Raw genomic sequence first — 21,662 nt, forward strand, 5'->3', positions numbered from 1 at the left:
GTTGGTCAATATTGAATTGATTTACCATAATTACTCATTGACTTTTGGAAAGATGTTGCATTCATTGAACTTAAAAACAAAGTGACACAGGGAGCCAGGGTAGTTCACCTGGTAGAGTCAGAGCTCAGACCTCAACACAGCAGCCACGCAGCAGTTGGGACCTGCGGCCCTTTACTCTAGTCCTTCCCCCTCTCTCTCCGCTTTCATGTCCAAGCTGTCCTGTCAAAATTAAAGGCCTAAAAATGAGCCCCAAAAATCATCTTTAAAAATAAAACGGTGAAAAAGTTAAACAAATCGACTGTGAAAACACCTAGAACTGTGAAATTTTCTTTAAGCCTTTTCCGTTTGAACTTTTTTTTTTTTCATTCAGAGCAAAGATACAATAGTGCGTAGTGAGTTTTCTTGCAAAACGTAATGTGCAAAATAATTGTTTTTCTTGATTACATAGTTTTTGTGATTTTTAGGAGCCAAAATTGTAATAGAGATTAGAATTCGGTGAGTTGCACAGCCCTACATCAAACTAAAGAAAACATGGCTGACTGAGCAACCACATCAAACCACACAGCTCCGTTCACTCCAGCAGGAAATGTTCGCCTCCAACAGTTATGAGGACATTTTACAGAGTAAATTTAGCAATGAGTGGAACACTAAACTTCTGATAAATCTCAGCACAGTGCAGACATGTGGCACCGCTGAGATGCTGTGGCTTCCTAACGCAACATCGCTCAATCAGTGCTTTGCTAACTCATCAGTCAGGCTCAGGGTAGTTTCCTTGGATAGACAAAAATGTTTTAGGATGTCCTGCATCGGGTACCGAGGTTTGTAAAAACTATTTCCCTTCTCATTACTCGCCCCATAACACTTAACAAACCACAAATTATGAGCCACATTTCCCTTTTTTATGGGTCATTTGGTGCCACTGATCAGCAGGCATCACTGATTGTTACCATGGAAACATGAGTCTTATATCAACCTGACTGTCTAACTCGCAAAATGAAGACTTTCCTTACACTACAGACAAGTCTAAAATAACTTTGTGAAAGCGGCCCCTGACTCTAATTCGAAACCAATAATCACTCCTTTATGTTGTACTCAGTTTCCCAGCTTTACCCAACACACACAAACACACAGCATGCACACATGCAAGCATGGGAAACAACCACATCATATGTTTTCTCTGACGCATGGAGAGATTGTCATATAGTGATGGATGTAAGACTGACAACTACGTTTTACTACAGTATCTTCACTGTGTTCTGAAATTCCCTAACAATTTCTCCTTGGGCTGGACTCTGCTTTGCTTGCTGCTTGTTTACTGGCTAAGAAAGGGTTAATGGTTATGTGTAATGTATGCTGCAAAAGGCTGGTGTCCTGGACATGGCATTAGTTTAGTTAGTTGTTTTGCTTTTATCTGGAACTGGGTAGAATAATAAGTTTAATATAGTTTTGGCTTATCTTTTTTTCCCCCCTCTCTCTTTTTTCTCTCTTTACAGTATTCACCCAACATGACGATGAGTGTGTGATTTTTTATTTTATTTTTTTTATTTTATTTTATTTCTTTTTCATCTCCCCTTATCCCCAACCTCCCTCTTTCCTCTGCCCTGGTGCGTCTTGCATTACCCTCCTCCCTCCCTCACTTCCTACCTCCTCCTGGTGGACGGTGTGCTGTGCCACACAGCCCCTGGGGATGCACCTGGAAAGCAGGACTCCCCTCAAGGCCCCTCATCCCAACGCCTGTAAAATGGGTTTAAGAACATGAAAAGGCCTCCAAGCAACAGAAAGGGTCTCTTCTCCGCTTCTTCTTCACCTGCCGGGCCGCCATACAGGCTCTAGGACAGTAAGGGCCCGAAACTGCTCCAAGCCTGTCCCTCCAAAACCCCCAAACCTGCCCTCATGGGTGGCATTCAAGCCCAAACAAGATGCCCCCCACAGCATCTACCACCACTCCATTAGATCACGCTGGTTATAATTTATGAGGGCACACGACTGACATGGGCCGTAAACCCTCATTCAAAAAACTCCTGTGTCAGGAATGATAATAATAATAAAAAAAAAAAGAACTGATAATGTTATTTTAGGGCAAGAATTGTTTTCATTTAATGCTCGTATTTTTTGTTGTTGATGGTAATATTATTGTTATCATTTCCACAATTGATATTATTCTACTAACGTAGTTATGATTTCCTGTAAAGGGCACATTTTTATCTCAGCAGCAGCATCAACAATGACAGAATAAGCACACCCTCGAAAAATGCACAATGATTTTCTGTTTACATGATTTTAGGTTATTTGATGTTTGTCTTGTTTTTTCGTCACAGCCAGGCTCACTTCACTAGCCTCTCCTCAAAACTTCTTCTGAACTTGTAGCTCCAGTCTTTGCCCTCTAACTGTTTGTAGCACCATGTGCAGAAACATTCAAAGTCTTCACCTTCTAATGAAGTAGTTTGTGCCGAGGTGTTAGTATCTCAGCTAAAACTATCCATACAGATTAAACAGAGGCTTTCTCAAAGCACTGCTGTTTTCTGGTACAAATTGTCTGCTGATGCACCTGAATGGACATCTAGCTATCTTATCTTAATAAGCACCCCTTCTCACAGTTTCCTATGTTTTTGCTGCATGGGAATGGCTCTGGGGCCAGTTCTCATTCAGTCATAGACAGAGCGAGAGAGCACCGCTTCTCTGGATTTGGTCTTGTCTGTAAATACAACATATTTAGCTTGTATTGTGGTTGTTTTTATTATTTGTTATTTACAATTTGTCTGTGAATCCCAAAACGTGGCTCCTTCCCCTCCGTCACTTTGTTTGATTTCAACTTCACTGTGGACTCCAAGTGGCACTGTTTTCCTCCCAGGATTCATTCTGGTGTCTCCTTTTCGGACTGAGAGAAATTGTGGGACCTCAGATACACTCGGGGGGAGCCTGCTTTTTATTTGTTTGAAGTTTGGGTTGAACTCACAGATCCTGTATGATCCACTCTCTTAAACCAGACAAGAGAGTCTCCTTGGAGCTCCCATCGACCCTCAGCGAGTCCCATATGTACGGGATAATGGATCCGGAGTACTGGGAGGCAGCAGCAGGGCTGATGATGGGAGCAGAGTGATGCACCTTGGGGTTAACAGACCATGCAGCCAAATCGGTCTAAAGAAGAGGAAGAATAATGGGACACTTTTGTAAAAATGGATATATTTCCATTTCTGTGGTTTGTTTTTAGCCGATTGTTTTTATTTTAAATGTATCCAACTGAGAAAATGAAAGCCCATAGAATCTGCACACAAAGAAAAGCATAGTTACATATTACGCTATTTAATTTGTTTCTTTCTCTATGTTCTGTACTCTTGGCCTGATCAACTCTGTCACTGTTCCAAAGGGATGCATTACCTTTCATGGCATCACACTGCAGCACTTCACCATGGCTGTGTTCAAACCAACAATAACTAAACAACCATTGGAGCCTCTACAGGTGATGGTGACATACTTATCAATTTTCTGATATCAATGTGAACAGAGTGTACTTATTCAATAGGGACATCTCCAGGATTTGGCTATCAGCGGACTGGGAAACACTCTCCAGTGTTTCTCCAATGTAGTGACACACACCTCCATCCTTTCCTCCAATCCCATCCCTCCCTCACCCCCCAAAACACCCTCCCCCCTTCTTTAATTTCCTTTTTTGTAAATACTGTATAATGCATTTTGATATCATTGACATGTTTTGATATGTCAGTCACTACCAATGAATACAGCTAAAAGTAAATTATAAATAAATCTGTCCATGTTTTTCATAGAGAAAGGATGCGCTGACTATTTGGCTCACGTGGCTAAATTTCCATAAAAATATATAGAATACAGTGACACAATAAATGCAGACTGTATGCTAAATACTTTTGAGTGGAGGATAGGACAGAGAGAGGACAGGACTGATAGAAGCAAAACAAGTTGTGGGGTCCTCACTCTGCCCTCGTCACCTTATTTGTTTCAGTCCAATGTTACTATTGGCTTTGAATAATCATTTGAATGATTTTTCCAAAGGGCACCTTCTCACAAGAAACACGTGGCCACTAATTGCAGTTTTTAATATGAAGGATTTTTATCAATTTAAGAACTTTTAAAAAGGTAAAAATACTTAAGAGAACCTCATTTTAAATTACGAATAGATCAAAAAGCAACTGGGTGCTTTGCTATTCGCTCCTGTTATAGCGTTGTATAGATCGAAGCTCTCTCACTGATCCTCTCTCAGTCCTCTGTGTATATCGATCGTTGGCCATCTCTGTACTTCTATTGTGATGTATAATACTGTACCATTAGGAATATTTGCTGGTCGGGTGGGGTGGTTATGTCGAGTCGGGGAGGGGTGGGGATTCAGGGGAAGGAGATATAAATGATTCTCCTCTACCATTTCATGGTCCTTTCTGATGACACGGCAGTATTCGATATGAAGCAGTCTGTCTCTTGGGTTTGCTTTGTATTTTCATGGTAGGGTAGTTCAGAATCTTGTCTTAGGGACTTAGGTGTCTTGTGTAGGTAATAAAGATGTTCTTTGTATGTTTCTTTATATTGTAAAGTTTCTTTAGACTGAAAGAAAAACAGATAATTTGCTTATCAAAAAAGAAAAAATGCATCAATAATAAATGTCATTTGATTTTTCCTTGTTGTTTCAATCTCTTCCTCTAAGCTCCCATTGAGCTTTCAGCCGTTGTCTTATGCAGTACACAAAGAGAAGTTACAGTGAAGGAAGTGTGGAGGAAAGCATCATTGTTTGTAAGTCATGTTAATCTTTGAAAAACACCATTTTGTTTTAAGTTTATAAAGATAAATTGTTATGGTCTATAAGCAACAGTACAAATAGGATGACTCAAATTACTTCTCACTTTAATACTGCTCTGATTTAATGAACCTGCATGATATTTAAGGCACATTTTATGTCTGGCAAAGACATACAAGGGTTAACTTGTCACTCTTCTATAATCTACGCATTGTTGTTTTTGACCTTAAACTCTAAACACATCTTTCAAAAAGATATATTGTTTATTTTTGCCACCAACTTTGAATTTGCACACAGCTTGTCAGAGCTCCAAATAGCCTAAGCAAGACACTACAGAAGGATTAACTATAAAGTCCTGCTGTGTACATCCAGCTACATCAATTGTAGTAATGCCATTTATGTGAGATAACAGCAATGTAATGCTGATGACATGGTAATGCTTCTACTTATGTGCTTTAAAAGCAAAATATACAGTTATATTTTTGAACGATTTCTGAATTATAAATAGCATCTCATGAATCCGTAGCGGATCATAATCAGACAAATACATTTTGTTTTATATGCTTTTGAAGATTAGTTGATACAGAGGTGGACACGTCAGTTTAAAAATCAATGTGTTATTATGAATAACGGCAGTCTTTGGAATGCCTATGAGGTTAAATATTAATATGCATAAAAAGCATGGATATAGACAGTAAAACCATGAACGGACCCTATAGAAGTACATGAGCTCAAGGTTAACAGGAAGCAGCTTGTTGGGATGAATGTACGACCACAACGAAGTCAGTTTGATGTTGTATATTCAGCAACACCAGAGCAACAGATACGGGTCCCACTGGTCTCGTGTTACCCAACAGCAAACTGACTTCATCATCGTAAACTGGAGGAGATTGAGCAGGACCAAAACAAGCCTATGCAGATAGCTAGCTAGTGTTTGAAGGTAATGTGCACTTTCTTTTGATAAACGGATTTATCACATATGACGCTCTAACTGATCTGAAGTCGATGACAACAGGGGTTCATTGCAAGACAGGATAAAAACTGTCACTCTATGTTTAACGGTACTAACATTAGCTAGCTACCTAGCGAGATTACAGCTAGCTAAATGCTAGTTTGCTATTGTCAACTTCCTCGGCAATAGTCTGGTAGCATTAACGTCACTGCTGCTGTAGCCGCTTTAAGAGTAAGCTAGCTGCTGTAGGATAACTTGTCAGAAACTTCTGGAAACGTGAGGCCAGCTTGGCTAAAGTTACTGTTAGCTAATCAAAATATAACGTTACTGTAGGTAGCAGTTAACAGGTGAGTTGTAGCTAATCGTGACCATCCTGTAAATGTGTTAGTTGATTATAATAATACGCAAAACAGTCCTGGGTGGTTTTGGATGGCAGTTGTTTTTATGTTTGCCGTCTTAGCACGGTCACTTAGCTAAGCGGATGTATATTTAAACATGTGGGTTTTAATTTGTACTGTGGTTTTGGGACAAACAGTTGAGAACTCGAGAACTTTTTTTTTTTTTTTTTTAGAGTTGCTGACCTTCTTTCTCATAGTGTCCTACCAATGACTGAAAAAGAGGAGACTATGGACGCTTGTGACAGCCACGACAGTGCGCCATCAGTGAAGAAGAATGAACGAACCTCGTTGCTGGACAGCGGGGAAGACTTTGTGGTTTTAGATGAAGAAGACATTGACGACGACCCCCCTCCTCTGGAAGATGCCGGGGGCGGGAAGAAGAAAAACACAGATGAGTCTGGAAAAAAGGCTGACACAGAATCCGACCCTCCTGGTCAAGTGGAAGAATGGCTGGATGTATTAGGTATGTACCAAATGCCCCATGGTAGTAACATGTAAGAATGGAACGGTATGTATTCCTGTAGAAGTTGTTTTAGTAGTAATAAGTTAGTATTGATGACCAGCCGCCTAAACGTGTTGTGATCCCCAATTATCAATGCTGTAACTGACTCAAATCAATATGCCTGTTTTTTCTCCAGGTAATAACCAGCTGAAGAAAAAAGTCCTGGAGGCAGGGGAAGGGCGAAACAGTCGGCCACAGAAAGGACAAAATGTAAAGATCCATCTTAAAACATACCTGAAGGACGGAACACTTGTAGAAGAGCAGCCGTACCTCTCTTTCACTCTTGGAGATGGGGATGTCATCCAGGTAACAATTAGACATACAGTACTTCTCAAAATGGGAAAGACAAAATAGAGGGATTTCTCAGTCTCACAACAGGTTATGCATACTTTGCTTTATCCTACTGGCAGTGGTTAGTGTTGTTTTGAGTAACTTACTGTGATGTGATTATTTTCATCTTTCAGGCTCTGGATCTCACAGTGCAGCTCATGGAAATAGGAGAGAAGGCCCTCATCCAGGCCGACGCAAAATACGCATATGGTTCCCGGGGGAGGTAGGGGCGTGCCTTAATCCAACTGCTAAAGTCGGCATAAACTGTATTTTTCATGCAAACAAAAAAGTACAATCATGCTAAATCTGCTATTTATTCACAAACTAATTTGAACAAAATGGGACTTAAAGTGGCACTTTCATTGGGATGTGACGGTTAAAAATTCCTTGTGTGTAATCAAGTGATTGATTTTATTTCTGTAACTCTTGAACTTGGCATTTCTGTATCTTTCCAGTCTTGAACCAGAGGTTCCCCCCAACGCTGAGCTGTCCCTAGAAGTGGAACTGCTGGAAGCTATCGATGCCCCAGACCTGGAGCTGCTGCCCCCTGCAGAAAGGATTGCCCTGGCCATCCATAAGAGAGAGAGAGGCAATGTTCATTATCAGCGTGCAGACTATGCTTTTGCTGTGAATTCCTACAGCATTGCCCTGCAGATAACAGAGTCTAGTTCTAAAGGTGAGCTGTAGGCCAGGGAGTGAAGTCGGGGCTTTTGGTGCGTTCCATTTTCCTCAGAACTCGGAAGCCGAAGCTATTGAATGGGTTAGCCCTTGTTAGCGAAGGCATTTTATAACAATGCATTATACTGTTTTTTGTGTGCATACAAACAGCGTAGCAACATGTCCACAGATGGTAGATGGACAACATTGTCTGTGCGACTGAATTAGTGAGACACAAATGAGACAAAAGTGCTTATAATGTTACTACAGTTTTCACAACTGTTGATTCATGGAGCAGCTATGTTGGATTTTTAGCTCGGAGTGCTATGTGGTTGTCCAAGTTTCGAGCTCGGAAATCCGAGGTCAGTTGCTTCCGACTTTGAACTCGGGAAATCTGACTTCCATTACAAATGGAACGTACTATTATGGAAAAAGTTTGCTGACACTTAGCATTGTGCTTTTGGGTATCTAATGGCGTTTTTCCACTGCATTGTATCTACTCAACTCGCCTCGACTCTACCCTTCTTAGATGGTGATAGGCAGGGAATAGATTGAACTAATTTTCAGTCATTTCAGTGATGCACAGATCTTTTTTCTTGGTTTTTAACTGTTTCTCTTGTTGTTCCTTTTGCTGCAGTTGACATAACTCCTGAGGAGGAGAATGAGCTGATGGATGTCAGAGTGAAGTGTTTAAACAACATGGCTGCTTCCCAGCTGAAACTGGACCACTATAATGCAGCACTTAAATCTTGTGTCTCAGCACTAGAACACCAGCCAGACAACATAAAAGCACTTTTCCGCATGGGAAAGGTACACATTGCTTTTTTTTCTTTCTTTTTTTCCTTTCGCTTTCTCTATTTGTCTGTGATCAGTTGTTTTGTTAAACTCTTATGTTTTCACTCAAGGTACTAGCTTTGCAGGGTGAATACACAGAAGCCATTCAAACTTTGAGGAAGGCGCTGAAGTTGGAACCAAGCAACAAGGTACGTTTGGCCTCCTCACATTAGTTTTTGGTAAAACACAGCTTTTAGTATGGAGAAACGGCAGTTCATTCCTATGACCAGTAGGTTGCGCCATTGGATGAAATATCAAATCACTGAGGTTGGACTGCAAAGTCAGGACTGCTGATTCATCATTTCACAGGATCTGTTTTCATATGGTTGCTTTAAATAGAATTTGCCCTGCACCCCAGCTATATCTAACACCTAGCCACTGTTCCTGTTCTCCTGCTTACACAGTGGGGTATATGCAGATCTTTGGCTACACACGGCCAGGACAGAACTCAGCTCGGTGCGTGGGCTTCTTGGATTCGCTGTGAGCTGCAGTAGCGTGGTACTCATGCCCAGAATCCCCCACTTGAGTCCTACACCAATCTGTCAAACAGCACATGGAATGGCCGCCACTTAAGCTTTTCATACAGCACACTGAGTGTAAATGTAATGTACTATTACATTCTGTAATAGTAAATCTTAGGTGGATTGCTGTGTGTAGTCCGGAATCTTTTCATATCTGAAAAATAAGTTGCATGTTCCTGCTGGTAGAACATGAGGTCATTTAAGAAGTCTTTTCATTATTCTAGCAAGAGGCGGAACCATGTTAATATTAATCTCGCACCAGCAATATATTGCACTTTCAAGCCATATGTGTCAATACATAGCATGTTTTCAATGATGTCTCTGTCGAAACACATTTTTAAACTGCTGCGAGATTAATATTAACATGGTCTTGCCTCTTATTGCTATAATAATAAAAAGACTTCTTAAATGACCTCATGTTCTACCAGCAAGAACAGTGGGTGTGCTTCACAATACCAAAACGTTCCCATTATAACCGACGAGGCGATCTTAAACAAAAGCAAGCGTCATGTAGTGAAAGAAGACGCTAAATCTTTCTCTTCTCCGAGCTTTGACCGACATGCTGTCTGCACATTTTGCACTGGTGTCAGCTGTTCACACCCCCTATCTCCAACTCAAATTGATAATAGAAGATTTTGTTTGTCCGTGGTTTGTTTACTCTTTGACATGACATTTGACAGTTCCAGTTTGGATAGAATGTAACATGTCCTTGCCCTGGGGACATGTCAGAGTCCTGTCATTTTTGTGGGTGGTTGATTGCGCAATAGTGTTGCCAACTGCTCAAACATTGTTCTGTAAATGGATCTGCTTACTTTTAGCATTAGATAGGAGTAGACAAATCCTCCGGGTAGAGACTTGTACAGACCCTTAACCCTGACTCTGTACTCCCCACAAACGTCTTTAAAGGTAGAGGGTCGTCGAATATCATTACTTGAACATCGCTGTGAACTCGTATGTAATGGAGATCCATCAGGCTTTCTAAAGTGCATTAACAATGCATAAACATTTTGGTTGTCTTTGAAAGCATTTGTTTGCTGAGTCTCTCACCAGTTTTCAGAGCAGTGAAGTGACTCAGATCTGAGACAATGTTGGAACAATAATTGAACCCATATCCTGGAATTGTGTGTACGTGTGGGCTAAATGTCAGGCTTGTGATGCAAGTCGGCAATTTCTTGTAAGACGACAAAGAACGGCACACGTCTTTTTACCAGCATTTCATTTTGTAAGTGTTTAATTGATGCTTCATCCATCCATCATGATCACTGTTAAAAAGGATCTTTTTGAATAGCCTTCAGGTCATGTTTCATGCTTTCCAGACCACTTGTGGTGTCAGTTGATGTAAGGGTATTGTCGTCCTGACACATTCCCATTAACAAGGAAATCGGTCTCGGGTTGTTCTACAGTTGCACGACTTTGTTCCCCTCATGTTAGAATAGCTGGGTTGGTAGAGTAAGGGGGTGGGGGAGATGGTGAACTTGAGTTTGTAACACCTATTTGGCTCGTCTCCTCTGCATAGACAATCCATGCAGAGCTCTCCAAGCTGGTGAAGAAGAACTCGGAGCAGAGAGGAGCAGAGCAGGCCATGTATAAGAAGATGCTGGGTAACCCTGCTAGTAGTGGCAGCAGTTCCCATAAACACCGGGCCAAGTCTTCATGGGTGAGCATCGTTCCCTGACAAAACCAATCTGTTTCAATGTTGAATGTTTTGGGTTAGAGTACGGCTGGATTTTCTGTCCATCGTCACATGATGCTCATGCACTTACATAAGTTTTGTTTAAAGTGATACGAATGTGAGCATCAAAAGAGCCTTTGTGCGGTAATACACAAGGAATGTCAGTTCTGTATTCATATTTTAGGTCCGATGAATATGTTGCTTTGAGCTTTTGACTGTTATGATTTAACTCAACCTACTAAACATCCCTTCTCTACTCTTTCACACCTTTTTTTTTGTTTCCTTAGGGTCTTAGCTGGAAGTGGCTTTTCGGTGCCACTGCAGTAGCCATTGGCGGTGTAGCATTGTCCGTTGTCATAGCTGCTAGAAATTGAACCAAGCCTGTGATGAGCCTGACCAAGCCCCTGCAACATGAGCCTGAACATAGAAGCACATCTGGCAGTGACTTCTCACCTTTTATCAAAGGGGGGGTGGAAACGTCGGCCAGTTGCCTCTTCACTGTCACTCTCCTTTCTCTGCTATGTTTGAGAACTATATGTGACAAATAATGAAACATCAAATTTGCATATGGGAACTGTATTTCCAACTTTATAAACATGTAGGTTTATGCACATCTGTCACGTTGCCAGGCACTGTTTTCTTTTGCTGCCATTGTTTTTGTCTTTGGTAGTTAATGTTGCAAATTGATTATTAGAGAATCTCAATGTAAAATAATTTACCGTAGATTCAGATAGGAGCTATTTAAGAATATTTTTCCCACTAATAATAGAATCGTGACATGGTCCTATATAATGCTATATTTTCGAAGCTTCTGATTGTGCAGTTAAATAATATGTCCTATCCAAGAGAGAATATGTGATTTCACTTTATTTTAATTATGGTACAATGTTTCATGTCGACTAATGTAATGCAGATGCTTGATTATTAGAAGTCCACACATTGGCAAAGTATCTGGCTTATGTACTAGTTCTCATTCCTTTCCTAAAGACTCAACTTGTACGCTAAGTGACCAGAAAAATAGAAACCCAATGTCATGCAATACAATACAAAAGTCAGTTTTTCGTTGAGACTGTTGAGTCAGTTCTATTGTGTGAATTGAGGCTGGAGTTTGTTGTGAGATCCAATTGAAAGGTGTTCCTAAAATTGTATCCACCTCATTAAAAAAATATCAGAAACACTTCAAAATAAGGCAGTTAAATAAAAATACAGTCAACAGCATCAAACAAAGAAATAACATGAATCTACATTAATGCTGGGAGCTCAATATTCTTGTTCACTTGTGTATAGTATATACATGAAAGCAGCAGCTAAAGTAAATTAACTGTTTTCAGTTTGTGTTAAATTACTAATTTCTTGTTAATAAGGCTGCATTTACTACCTTTTTAAACAAGGACAGCACGTGGTACATGGAGTTTCTAAGTGATGTGGCTATGAATAATAAAGGAGAATTTATTAGTCAGTTATACCTCATTTTTTGATGATTAAGACCAAATGTTGAAGGATGGCCCTTCAAGTACAATGTTGGGTGTGTATTTTTTTTTTTGTCCCCTACATTTTATAGCCTGTGAAGCTTTCCTTAAATTATGATGTTTTGGATGTTAATTTCCACTGTCTTTGATCATTGCTTTGATTTAATACAGTTAATGTGACATCGCTGAATCTGTGGCTTCTTCAGAGTAGATGGTAGAGCTACAGAGCCAAAAGTTGCATAAACTCTTTAGTTGGTGAAATATTAAGTGGTTGTGAAAGTTCCCGGCATTCCATATATTTGTTAATTTTATATTCCTCATAATAAAAAATGTCTGTTATCAAATTACAGTTTCCTTTTTGTATGCTATTGCAATATCTGCCAGTGGCAGCATTAGTGATGATGACAAGGTGTTCAGTGATTTTTAACTATTTCCAGTTCTGGACTGATTTCATGTTCCTGGTTAATGGTCACAGGCTGATCTGTGGCATGTATGCCTTTATATAACTGGCTTAGGAGGATTGAGAAATACCAATGCTGATTGGTAATGTCTTTACTAGACAAATTTACCTGAAAATTCATGCAGTCACATTGGGTAAGCAACTGTATTTTAAGACAAACAAGATAACTGTAATATTCAGTATTTACATTCATCGTATTGTATTTGTTTACAGCTGGACATTCCCACATTTTTTGGATATTCCGAAGCTGGTGTTTAATTTTTTTCTCAGACATTGACGTTTCGCTGACGCAATCAGATGACCAATCGTTTCCCACTTCCTACGCATCACTGAGTGTGCAATGCCCATTCTTAAATGCTGGGTACAATGATTTTTTTTTCTGACACATTAATAACTATAACATATAATTACAAAAATACAAATATAAATGATTAAAGCGATAATATGAATTAGTTGTAAATTTATTCGAAGTCGATATCATAGCATTAAGAGCAGCGACAACTTCACAATAGTTGTCTAAAATATGACATCATAATATGTACGCTATAGTGTAAATGTAGTTAAGTGATATTACACGTGACTATATAGGGCTTCGTTACTGCTCAGGGACCTGGTCATTGAATATTCATTGAAAAGCAACGGGAGTTCTCGGTTTACGACGGAGTGCGTCTGTGCGCGTGGTGGGAACGGTAGCAAGATGGCGGCGCTGAAGGAGGAGCAGTGCTACGGACTGTCCTGTGGAAGAGTGAGCAACGGTAGCAATGTATCCGTATTTCACGTTAAACTCACTGACAGCGCACTGCGAGCGTTTGAAGGCTATCAGAGCAGCAAGGTAAATTGTCATTTTCGGTTCTGTGACATTTTGGTTTGCGTTTGAAGTCTGTCCGGGCGGCTGTGACAGACAGTGTGAGGTCAGTCCTCACTGTCTGCTGCTGCCTTCATGCTGCGATACACAGCCACAGCAGGCTGGTTGAGGCTGGTCAGTTTGTCTTGTGGAGTGTCCAGTTTAGTGATCAATATCTCTTGACTGGTTAGGATGACTGGAGCTGTTCGACGTTTTGTAGCTAACGCTACACCCAGACCGACTGTTGAACACCGTGCTCGGTCATTTATCAAGCTCGCTGCTCAGAAACGTTACTGCTGAAGACTGAGTAACGTTAGTTATTTCATTGAGTGTTTGTTAAAGTGGCAGTTTTAGCTTGGTGCTGTTGATAACATGGCTTACCAGAAAGTCTAACGTTTATAAGAATGTCAGCTAAAAACTCAGGAACTTCTGCTGCGTGTAAAGATGTTTCCAGAAAGTTTTAGGAAATCCAGCTAAACTAGCCAGCAGCTGCCCACACGTAATGTTAACAGCTAACGTTCCCGTTTGATACATATGCTCTGTCTTCTCGATTATGCTACTTTTTTTGGGGGGGGGGTTAACTCCAAGAAAGCGTTTACTCCAAGAAAGCGTTGCATTGGCAGGGTGGTTAATGGCAACTTGGTGAGTAATTTGGAAAAGTACCCAGTATTCACGCAAAAGATGGCCATCTCCTTTCCCAACCCCCTCACTGCCATTAAAAGCTCATGTTCACTTGACATCGTTAGAAGTGCGTCAAAGTTATTCAACAGTGCAGTTAACATATTTTCTTGTCAGCAGTACTTTTAAAATCAATGAGAGGTTGATTTCAAGGATTGGTGTCTGAAATGGCTCTTCTGCTTCTTCTGGCTTGTGTTATTGTGTAGAGATCTAGCTAGAAGTCTGATGTTGGCCATCTAACGTTTCGGCTTCTATAAATATTTGACAGGGAAAGCCTGGCAGGTCAGGATGAAAGGGCGTTACAGTATCTCCAGCTTTAGTATCTCTGTGTACTGTAGGCCTGCAACTAATTAGTCAGAACAATAACATTGTAAGACATATTTGTTTGACAAACGAGTTGTAGGAAGATTGTTGATTAAACCAGGGATCTTCAACAGGAGTCCGAGACCCCTAGGGGTCCCCAGAGTCGGTACAGGTGGCCTCCAAATTATTGACTTGTTTATTTTTTTAAATGTCAACATGAATCTGACATATTATCGAATATCAGTCCCCTTGATGACAGGCTTACTGGCCTAAAGGTAAGTTAGCCATCCACAGATGCAGTTCATCGTTAGGAGTGTCACGAATGTATGTGTAACTTATGTGTAACTTATGCCAATTGCTGACAGTTATTATTTTAGTATTTTATGCACTAGAAAGGTATGTATAAAGGCTTTAGGCCGCCCTACACTGTATTGTAGGCCCAGTTTAATATGCAACTTCATTTTATACAAAATATGTAGGAGGGGGTCCCTGCTCCGTCCGTCTCTCTCTCGACTTAAAAAATGTTGAAGACCCCTGGATTAAACCAATGTTTGACACAGAACACATTGGGCAAACCCTCAACTCTTCAAGATAGTGAAATTGTAGCTACACTGGCAACTAATTTAATCTCAAAGTGTTGAGGGCCCTTTTTGTCCTTTAGATATGTAGTGTATGTTTGGATGATGACTTGATTAGAAAATGCACCGTCGCACAAACTATTTTTTTTTTTTTTTTTAATGCAAAGTAGTTATACTTTCTGTCAGCTTCCAGGGCTAATATCAAGGTAAAATTGGATTCTTATTTTGGCTAAGACACAGAAAAGCATATATAGTCACACACGATTTACCCCAGCCTTTTATTCAAAGTGCTTGTGATTCAGAATAAGTTATTTGTCATAAGGAGGCATGACAGTACGTGCAATTTATCTCATGCATCTTCAGCTCTATAGAGTTGATATTGGCAGAGGTTTCTTTGAGGAGTAGAACACCGCTTTACGTTTTTAGCCCTATTGTCGCACGTCCACAAAGTTATTCAGTATTTTATTCAAAATATGTTAATACACGTTTTAAGAATTTATTAGCATTTACAGGGATTCTGTCTGCCTGGCTTATAGTTGGAGCAGTTGGCTAATACATGGATGACGAAACAGGCAAGTTGGAGTCATGTTCTACAGTTAAGATGCACCTTTTATTGACAATTGCCTCTTGTACAGACCTGTGGGCTCGCTACCTACCTAAGCTGTATTGCTCACTGTATGCGTACCTTATCACCTTTTCCCTGAGTTAATTGCCTTGATCATAGTTTGAACAGATCTAAACTCTTGAATAATTCTAATGTTGACAATGGTATAGCTGTGGGTTTTAAGTTTGTGTTGACGGTTCAGAGCCGTAGGGTGAGACAAGCATATACTGCACCAGTTTTGTGGATGTTACACCTTAACTGCCACAAATGTTTGCATCACATTTTGGCTATTTGTACATAGGCAATGTTCTGTGGTCAACAGTTTGGGAGATGGGATCTCAATTTAAGCGCTTTAGACTGAGTATTTATTTAACTACATGCTATGTATCAATACAAACACATATGAAAATACAGTGTTCTTTATCATCTCTTTTATCAGTGAGGATTACACAGGCACATAAGAACTGTTGGCATGTGGCGTCGACAGCTTTTGTTGCGGCCCACTCTCTTCTCATGATCACAGATGATGAGCATACATCCAAGCAATATCAATCGATCAAACACCAAAGATTTTGTACCTTTTTTTTTTTTTTTAAATAATGATTCTAAAATTGTTTCATTAACTCAACATTTGGAATTCGACATAAGAATAATGGTAACAGTAATGGACAATTCCGCTTCCCACCTGTAGGGGGACCGAAGAGGAAAAGTGCTTTGGTGCCTACTGTAAAGGGGCTGGTTGACAAGCAGCTAATGCTAGGTCTATACCGTTAGCTAGCTATTTCTTAGTCGGTAACATAAGATTATGACATTGTTCAACATGCTCAGTTATCTTTAGTATGGTTGTACTGACCACGGTTAACAACTCTGGGCTAAACCACAAATTCATCAGTAAAGTTAACTCTATAGGTAGACAACTAATCTAATGGTAATTTAGCCAGCTAGCCCTGACTGTCTGCATCACTCTCCTTGTGCTGCTTCAGTCGGCATGAGCGCTGACAACGGCCCCGGCCTGGGGACACATTCACAGTCGGCCCTAGGGCTGAACGATATTGTGTTTTAGCATTGACATCACGTTGTGCGCATGCGCAATAGTCACATCGCAGGACGTTGCGATGTTGAAGCTAATCCTTTTTTGCTGTTTGATAGAAAAGTAAACTTTCACCGTTCTCCTTTTACATGATTATTACCGGCCGACCTTTCCCCTTTAAGACAGGTAGCCATGTGGGCAAAGTGTGTATGTGACTAGTCTGACAGGGTTTGTTATGGGAAGTGAGGCTCTCCGCGTGTATTAAAGTACCGTAGGCAGCAGCTGCCTCTGACACAGTGATGCGCATAGTTTCGATGGGTAGTCAGTGAAGCTACAGTAGTCAGTAGGCTCGTTCGAGATGAACTGCGCCTCGCCTGGAAAGTGGACGAGAGCAGGCGGCAGCAGCGGGGGCGGTGACAAAAAGCTGCGGTAAAGTTGGACAGTTTCCAGCCGATTCCAGCCGCCTTCAGGCTGGACAGGAAGTGATGAAAACACTGTGGTGCGATTCCGATTTAATAAAATATAATCAGACCCACATATCAGCTGGTACACAGTTTCCCTGTTGTTTTAATTATGACAGAGTAGCTGGCAAAGTGCTCTACATGAGATCTGTTGCTGATTTTAATTAACAACGCACTGTAGATGATCCGTGATCTGAACAGATTTAGTCTCTTTGACTTCTAAACGTCTCCATCAGTTACACAACATGTGTTATGGACAGAATAAGTCTTTAAATCAGAAAAATAGCAATTAAAATCGCTCCGATTCAAAAACGATGAAAAAAGTGTATATAAAACGTCATCATGTTGTAAACCAATCAGGTGTTAAATCAGCTGAGAAGCCGGCGTTTCCCAGCATGCTCTGGGTTCGCCTGGGTCCGCCTGTCTCTTGTAGTCGGTGAAAAGCAACTGCACCGCCTGCGTCTCAGAACTGCGGCCACCTTGCTCTCGTGAGATTTCCGTTGCCCACGTGTGCATGACGTCAGAGCAAGTCGGGATCAAGTCGGACACAAATCTAACCGGCATGCAACGGGCGCCGATCGCCGGTGATCGATTCTGCGCAGACCTGGCTCATCTCGAACGAGCCTAGTGTTTTATGTTCGCTGCAAATACAAACTCAATCACCTGATTAGTGCAACATAATTACATCTCCCGGCCATTTCCCCCCGCAGAATGCTGCTAAAGCTAAGTTAAGCTAGTTAGCCTAAAGAACCTAGGGGGTCCGTCTGTCCCAACTAACGTTACGGTTCGGAGCCGCGACACTGGAAACGTAACACTAATCTACTTAGGAAGTCTGTGTCTGATCTAACGTCATTTACACTGGTTTGTTCATGGATACACAGTTTGTTGCTAGTGCGCGTGACATGCAGGGATGATCAATTTATCAAACTAACAAGCTGGCCCTGCTAGTCAACCACAAGCTTAAATTTAGAGGAAGCAACATGCAGTCACTGTCATTCACGTTAGCCTGGATTGATTATAATATGAATACAATGGTGTCATGGTAGTCAACCAGCGTATTTCTACCTAATGTCCCGCTCCAATATCACTTCTGAAGAGTAACGTTAGTCACAGCGCTTGCTTTGGTGTTTGTAAAGCATTAAAGTTCAACAAAGAATGGTTCTCACTAGAAAAGATCCGTTTTCATTTTATCCTTCTAATGTAGATGCACTTCTCTACAAAATCCCCGCAGTAGTTGAGAATGATTTATTTCCAAATAGCTATTCGTCATCTTTAAAAAAATTACTTTTTTTTCATATATATATTGCAGGGAAAAAATATCGAAATGTCAGATTTCTCCAATATTGTGCAGGCCTAGTCGGCCCCCAGCCAGCTAGCAACCAGCCCGATCAGCACCGGTGCTAAGGACACTAACCGCACTTTACTGAACCGTCGGGAAACAGACCCAGGCACTCGAGTCAGAACAGCAGCCACTTGTAACGTCACACCTCCGTTAGCGGTGTCCCCCTTCAATTCAATCCAAATTTAAACTATATGCAACGTTATTCAGACCAATTTAGATCAGCAACTCCTGTGCCTTGGTAGAGAGAGTTGGCTTGTTTCTTTTACAGTGACCGGGGTATAGGGGTTTGAATGTCATTTAATGATTATAAAAAATTAAACTACTACACCATTAAACAATCTTGAGCTTAAATTGCTTTCTGGTATCTTTTAAGGGAGCTGAGCTCCTCTGGCTTCCTCATAATTCAAACACTGGCTGGCACCCAACAGCAGGGGTGTGCTGGGAACTTGGTAAAGGAAGAGGAAGAGAGCAGAACAACATGCCTTTTCAATATAAAAGTGTGGTGTTTGACTGGAAAATGTGTCACCACTGGCAGGCAGCTGCTATTATAAGAAAGCTAATATCCAGGCATAATCGCTTTGATAAAGAGTAGACCCTGGCTAGCATCAAACATGTATACAGTTGGAACAGTTAAACTCGTAATTGTGTCATTGCATTGTCACGTCATTCTACTTTGCAGGAGAATAAGATGCAAAGCTAATTTAGGTGAGCTTTAGTTTCTGTAAGTGCATTGTGCAACAGCAGTCATCAAGTACCAATAGTACAGTGTGTTATTGACCGCTTCCTGTATGAGACGTGACTGTCAGCTGGTTCTTCTGTTAGTCCATCTGAGGACAGTGGACTCGAGCTCATGCTGCGGGACTGGCAGCCCAGAGACGTATTCTTTTTTTTTTTTTTACCAGCTGCGACATGAGCAAGGAAATGAGTAAGGCTACTTGAGCGTCACCAAGCTGAAGGTTATGGAGAGTACAGAAAAAAAGTGTAATTATGTCTCTGGGTAGCCTAACTGTTACAGCATGTGTTTAAACCATTTGATTCAGTAGTACTCATTTTTCTTGTTGTTGTGTTTCAAAATTTACAACATAAAAAGCCCACAGAAATAAAAGCTCAAGTATTACACTAAAATACTAGGCTAAAATGAAAATTCATAGGCAGGCCAGAAAAGCTTGCGTATGAGGTGAAAATATATTGTGTGTGCTAGCTCTGCAGGATTACACTGGTGAGAGATGAGTCGTCCCAGCTAAATGTTGGCCAAGTCTCTCCTTTTTGTCTTGGTGGTGAGTGAATGTATTGCTGACTATAAACTGGGAGAATGAATTTACATTCTTAGGGACACACATCATAGTAGTGTCACCCGTCTTGGGTTTGGCAGTTAATTCTGCGTTGGCTTTAAAGGTCAAGCCCTGTAATGAAAACATGATGCAGTCCATGATGTATCCCTTGTTTCAGTATTTTTGACAATAAGCTGTTAAAATAAAACCTGATGGTTTGGTGATGGCCCAGATACCTGCTGTGGTAGGTAGTCCAGGTAGACGAGGCAACACTAAACCTGTCACGCCTGTCATATTCAGTTTTACACCAGAATAGAGAATTGTTGAGTTGCTCGAACGTGTTTTCGGGAAACTTATTTGTGTTTAGGGGAATGAAATGTGAAATATGTCATATTGCGTTGAACGAAGTGTCCATGGGGGGGGTGGTGGTGGTGTATCCTCAGTATTCTTGAATGAGCTTTCCTTGCATCACATAAAGAGGGACTGATGGCATTCGGAGTGGATCCTCACACCTTGCACTCTGGTTTCTTCACCAGATAAATGGGTTTTGATTACTGGAATGTATCTGTTTACATGGATCAAACATTGATCCATGAATGCGTTTTATTAAAAAAAAAAAAAAGTCAGGTTTTTGTGCAGATCATCAATGCTCAGTTAGGTACTTGTGTCGATACTCTATAGGCTTCACTGTGGAGGTCAGTTTACACCCACTCAGTTGTGTTTTTGTGCTTTGCTGCAATCCACCTCCTGTCTTGACCCCCTATGGGAGTGGTATGGGTAGTAATGGAGACCGGGAGGGGATTCTGTTGCTCGACGCTGACCAGTCTGTGCCAGTGCTTTGGTTATTTAAGGAATGCTGACTCCCCCGTTTCAGCAGATCATGGGACACTGCAAGAGGTGACCATAACCACTAAGGCCAAATATGACTCTAAATGTCATGGTGTTTGTTTGTCCTGTGGCAGGGTTTGCCACAAGTGACCATGTCAACCTGATGTCACTGCACACAGGACAGACTCTCTGACCTGCAGTGTCTTTTCCAATCAGCCAGTCAATGCAGCAGGCTTCATGGAAAATTTGGAAAAATTCTGAAATTAGTAGAATCCTTGAAATATAGCATTTTGTTATGTTTAATTTTTACAGTGATTTTTCTGTGGATAACCTTCCACTTAATGTAACAAAACGCCAATACTAGTTTCTGTTGATGTTATGAACCTGTATGCATGACGTTTTGTTTTCCGTCATGTACGTTTCTTCCTTTTTTCCCTGCGTTTCATCTCTTACTTCATGCATGCCAGATAGCTGAAATTATATTTGATTAGAGTTTTAATCGCATGCCTCTCTAATGACCAATACAAATTGTTGTGAAATGTTTTGAAGTATGTAGGCTACATAGAGCTGGGCAATATATCAATATTATATTGATATCGAGACATGAGACTAGATATTGTGTTAGATTTTGGATATTGTAATATCTTATAACATAAGTGGTTTCTTTTCTTGGTTTTAAAGGCTGAATTACAGTAAAGTGCTGTCATTTTGTGAACTTACCAGACTGTTGTAACCTTTCTATTATTTGCCTTTACCTACTTAGTCATTATATTGACATTACTAGTTATTATGTATCAAAAATAATTAAAGATTTTGTGAAAGCACCATTAGTCAAAAATACAATATCGTTGCGGTATCGATAGAGGTATTTGGTCAAAAATATCGTTATATTTGATTTTCTCCATATCACTCAGCCCTGACGCTACATATCATTACTAAACAATGTTTTCAGATGCTATGGACATGTAAGTATTGCCATCGTGTTTATCACTTTAAGGATGTTATCACTCAGTAGGGAAGTAACATTAATGAATAAATGCCCAGACCTACGGTCTGAAAGGTTGCTGAATCAATTCAGCAAACTTGAATTAGGCCAACCCTTTAAGGAATCTCTAAGTCTGCTTCTCAGTACATGAAACAACTGATTGTGAAAGGAGATTCCTCCT

General features: G+C 40.6%; 3 protein-coding genes across 7 annotated transcripts in view; all 3 read left to right on the forward strand.

Annotated features, from left to right (window-relative positions):
- ssbp4 (single stranded DNA binding protein 4) overlaps nucleotides 1–1,876 on the forward strand; it is an 85,409-nt gene extending 83,533 nt beyond the window's left edge. Inside the window, exon 17 of one of the 2 annotated variants that reach the window (XM_032524756.1) lies at nucleotides 1,494–1,876. In XM_032524756.1, coding sequence (XP_032380647.1) covers nucleotides 1,494–1,523 — 30 coding nt within the window. In that variant the 3' untranslated portion in view covers nucleotides 1,524–1,876. The remainder of the gene's footprint in view (nucleotides 1–1,493) is intronic. The other variant, XM_032524755.1, reaches the window with a different exon arrangement.
- Nucleotides 1,877–2,162: 286 nt separating this feature from the next.
- On the forward strand, nucleotides 2,163–12,441 carry fkbp8 (FKBP prolyl isomerase 8). Of its 4 annotated transcripts, none has more exons than XM_032524751.1 (9): nucleotides 2,163–2,170; nucleotides 6,310–6,575; nucleotides 6,751–6,920; nucleotides 7,079–7,167; nucleotides 7,400–7,620; nucleotides 8,239–8,411; nucleotides 8,507–8,584; nucleotides 10,473–10,613; nucleotides 10,916–12,441. In XM_032524751.1, exons 2-9 carry the CDS (start codon nucleotides 6,320–6,322, stop codon nucleotides 11,000–11,002), a joined length of 1,215 nt encoding a protein of 404 aa, XP_032380642.1. In that variant the 5' UTR covers nucleotides 2,163–2,170; nucleotides 6,310–6,319; the 3' UTR covers nucleotides 11,003–12,441. The 4 variants fall into 4 exon arrangements, with proteins under 4 accessions (XP_032380642.1, XP_032380644.1, XP_032380643.1 ...); XM_032524753.1 differs by lacking the exon at nucleotides 2,163–2,170 and adding an exon at nucleotides 5,452–5,702 and having other exon boundaries at nucleotides 6,286–6,575; XM_032524752.1 differs by lacking the exon at nucleotides 2,163–2,170 and adding an exon at nucleotides 5,610–5,702.
- A 632-nt stretch (nucleotides 12,442–13,073) lies between these two features.
- The window catches only part of ell (elongation factor RNA polymerase II), a 35,463-nt gene continuing 26,874 nt past the window's right edge, over nucleotides 13,074–21,662 (forward strand). The window contains exon 1 of the mRNA XM_032527081.1: nucleotides 13,074–13,389. Within this exon, the coding sequence (XP_032382972.1) occupies nucleotides 13,255–13,389 (135 nt within the window). The 5' untranslated portion in view covers nucleotides 13,074–13,254. The remainder of the gene's footprint in view (nucleotides 13,390–21,662) is intronic.

This window comes from Etheostoma spectabile, chromosome 9 (assembly GCF_008692095.1).
Source record: "Etheostoma spectabile isolate EspeVRDwgs_2016 chromosome 9, UIUC_Espe_1.0, whole genome shotgun sequence".
NCBI classification, from domain to species: Eukaryota; Metazoa; Chordata; class Actinopteri; order Perciformes; family Percidae; genus Etheostoma; species Etheostoma spectabile.

Coding starts and splice junctions, on each gene's coding strand:
- fkbp8 (XM_032524751.1), top strand. CDS start 6,320: ATGACTGAAAAAGAGGAGACTATGGACGCTTGTGACAGCCACGACAGT. Junction 6,921..7,078: donor GAGATGGGGATGTCATCCAG/GTAACAATTAGA, acceptor TTCATCTTTCAG/GCTCTGGATCTCACAGTGCA. Junction 8,412..8,506: donor CACTTTTCCGCATGGGAAAG/GTACACATTGCT, acceptor TTTTCACTCAAG/GTACTAGCTTTGCAGGGTGA.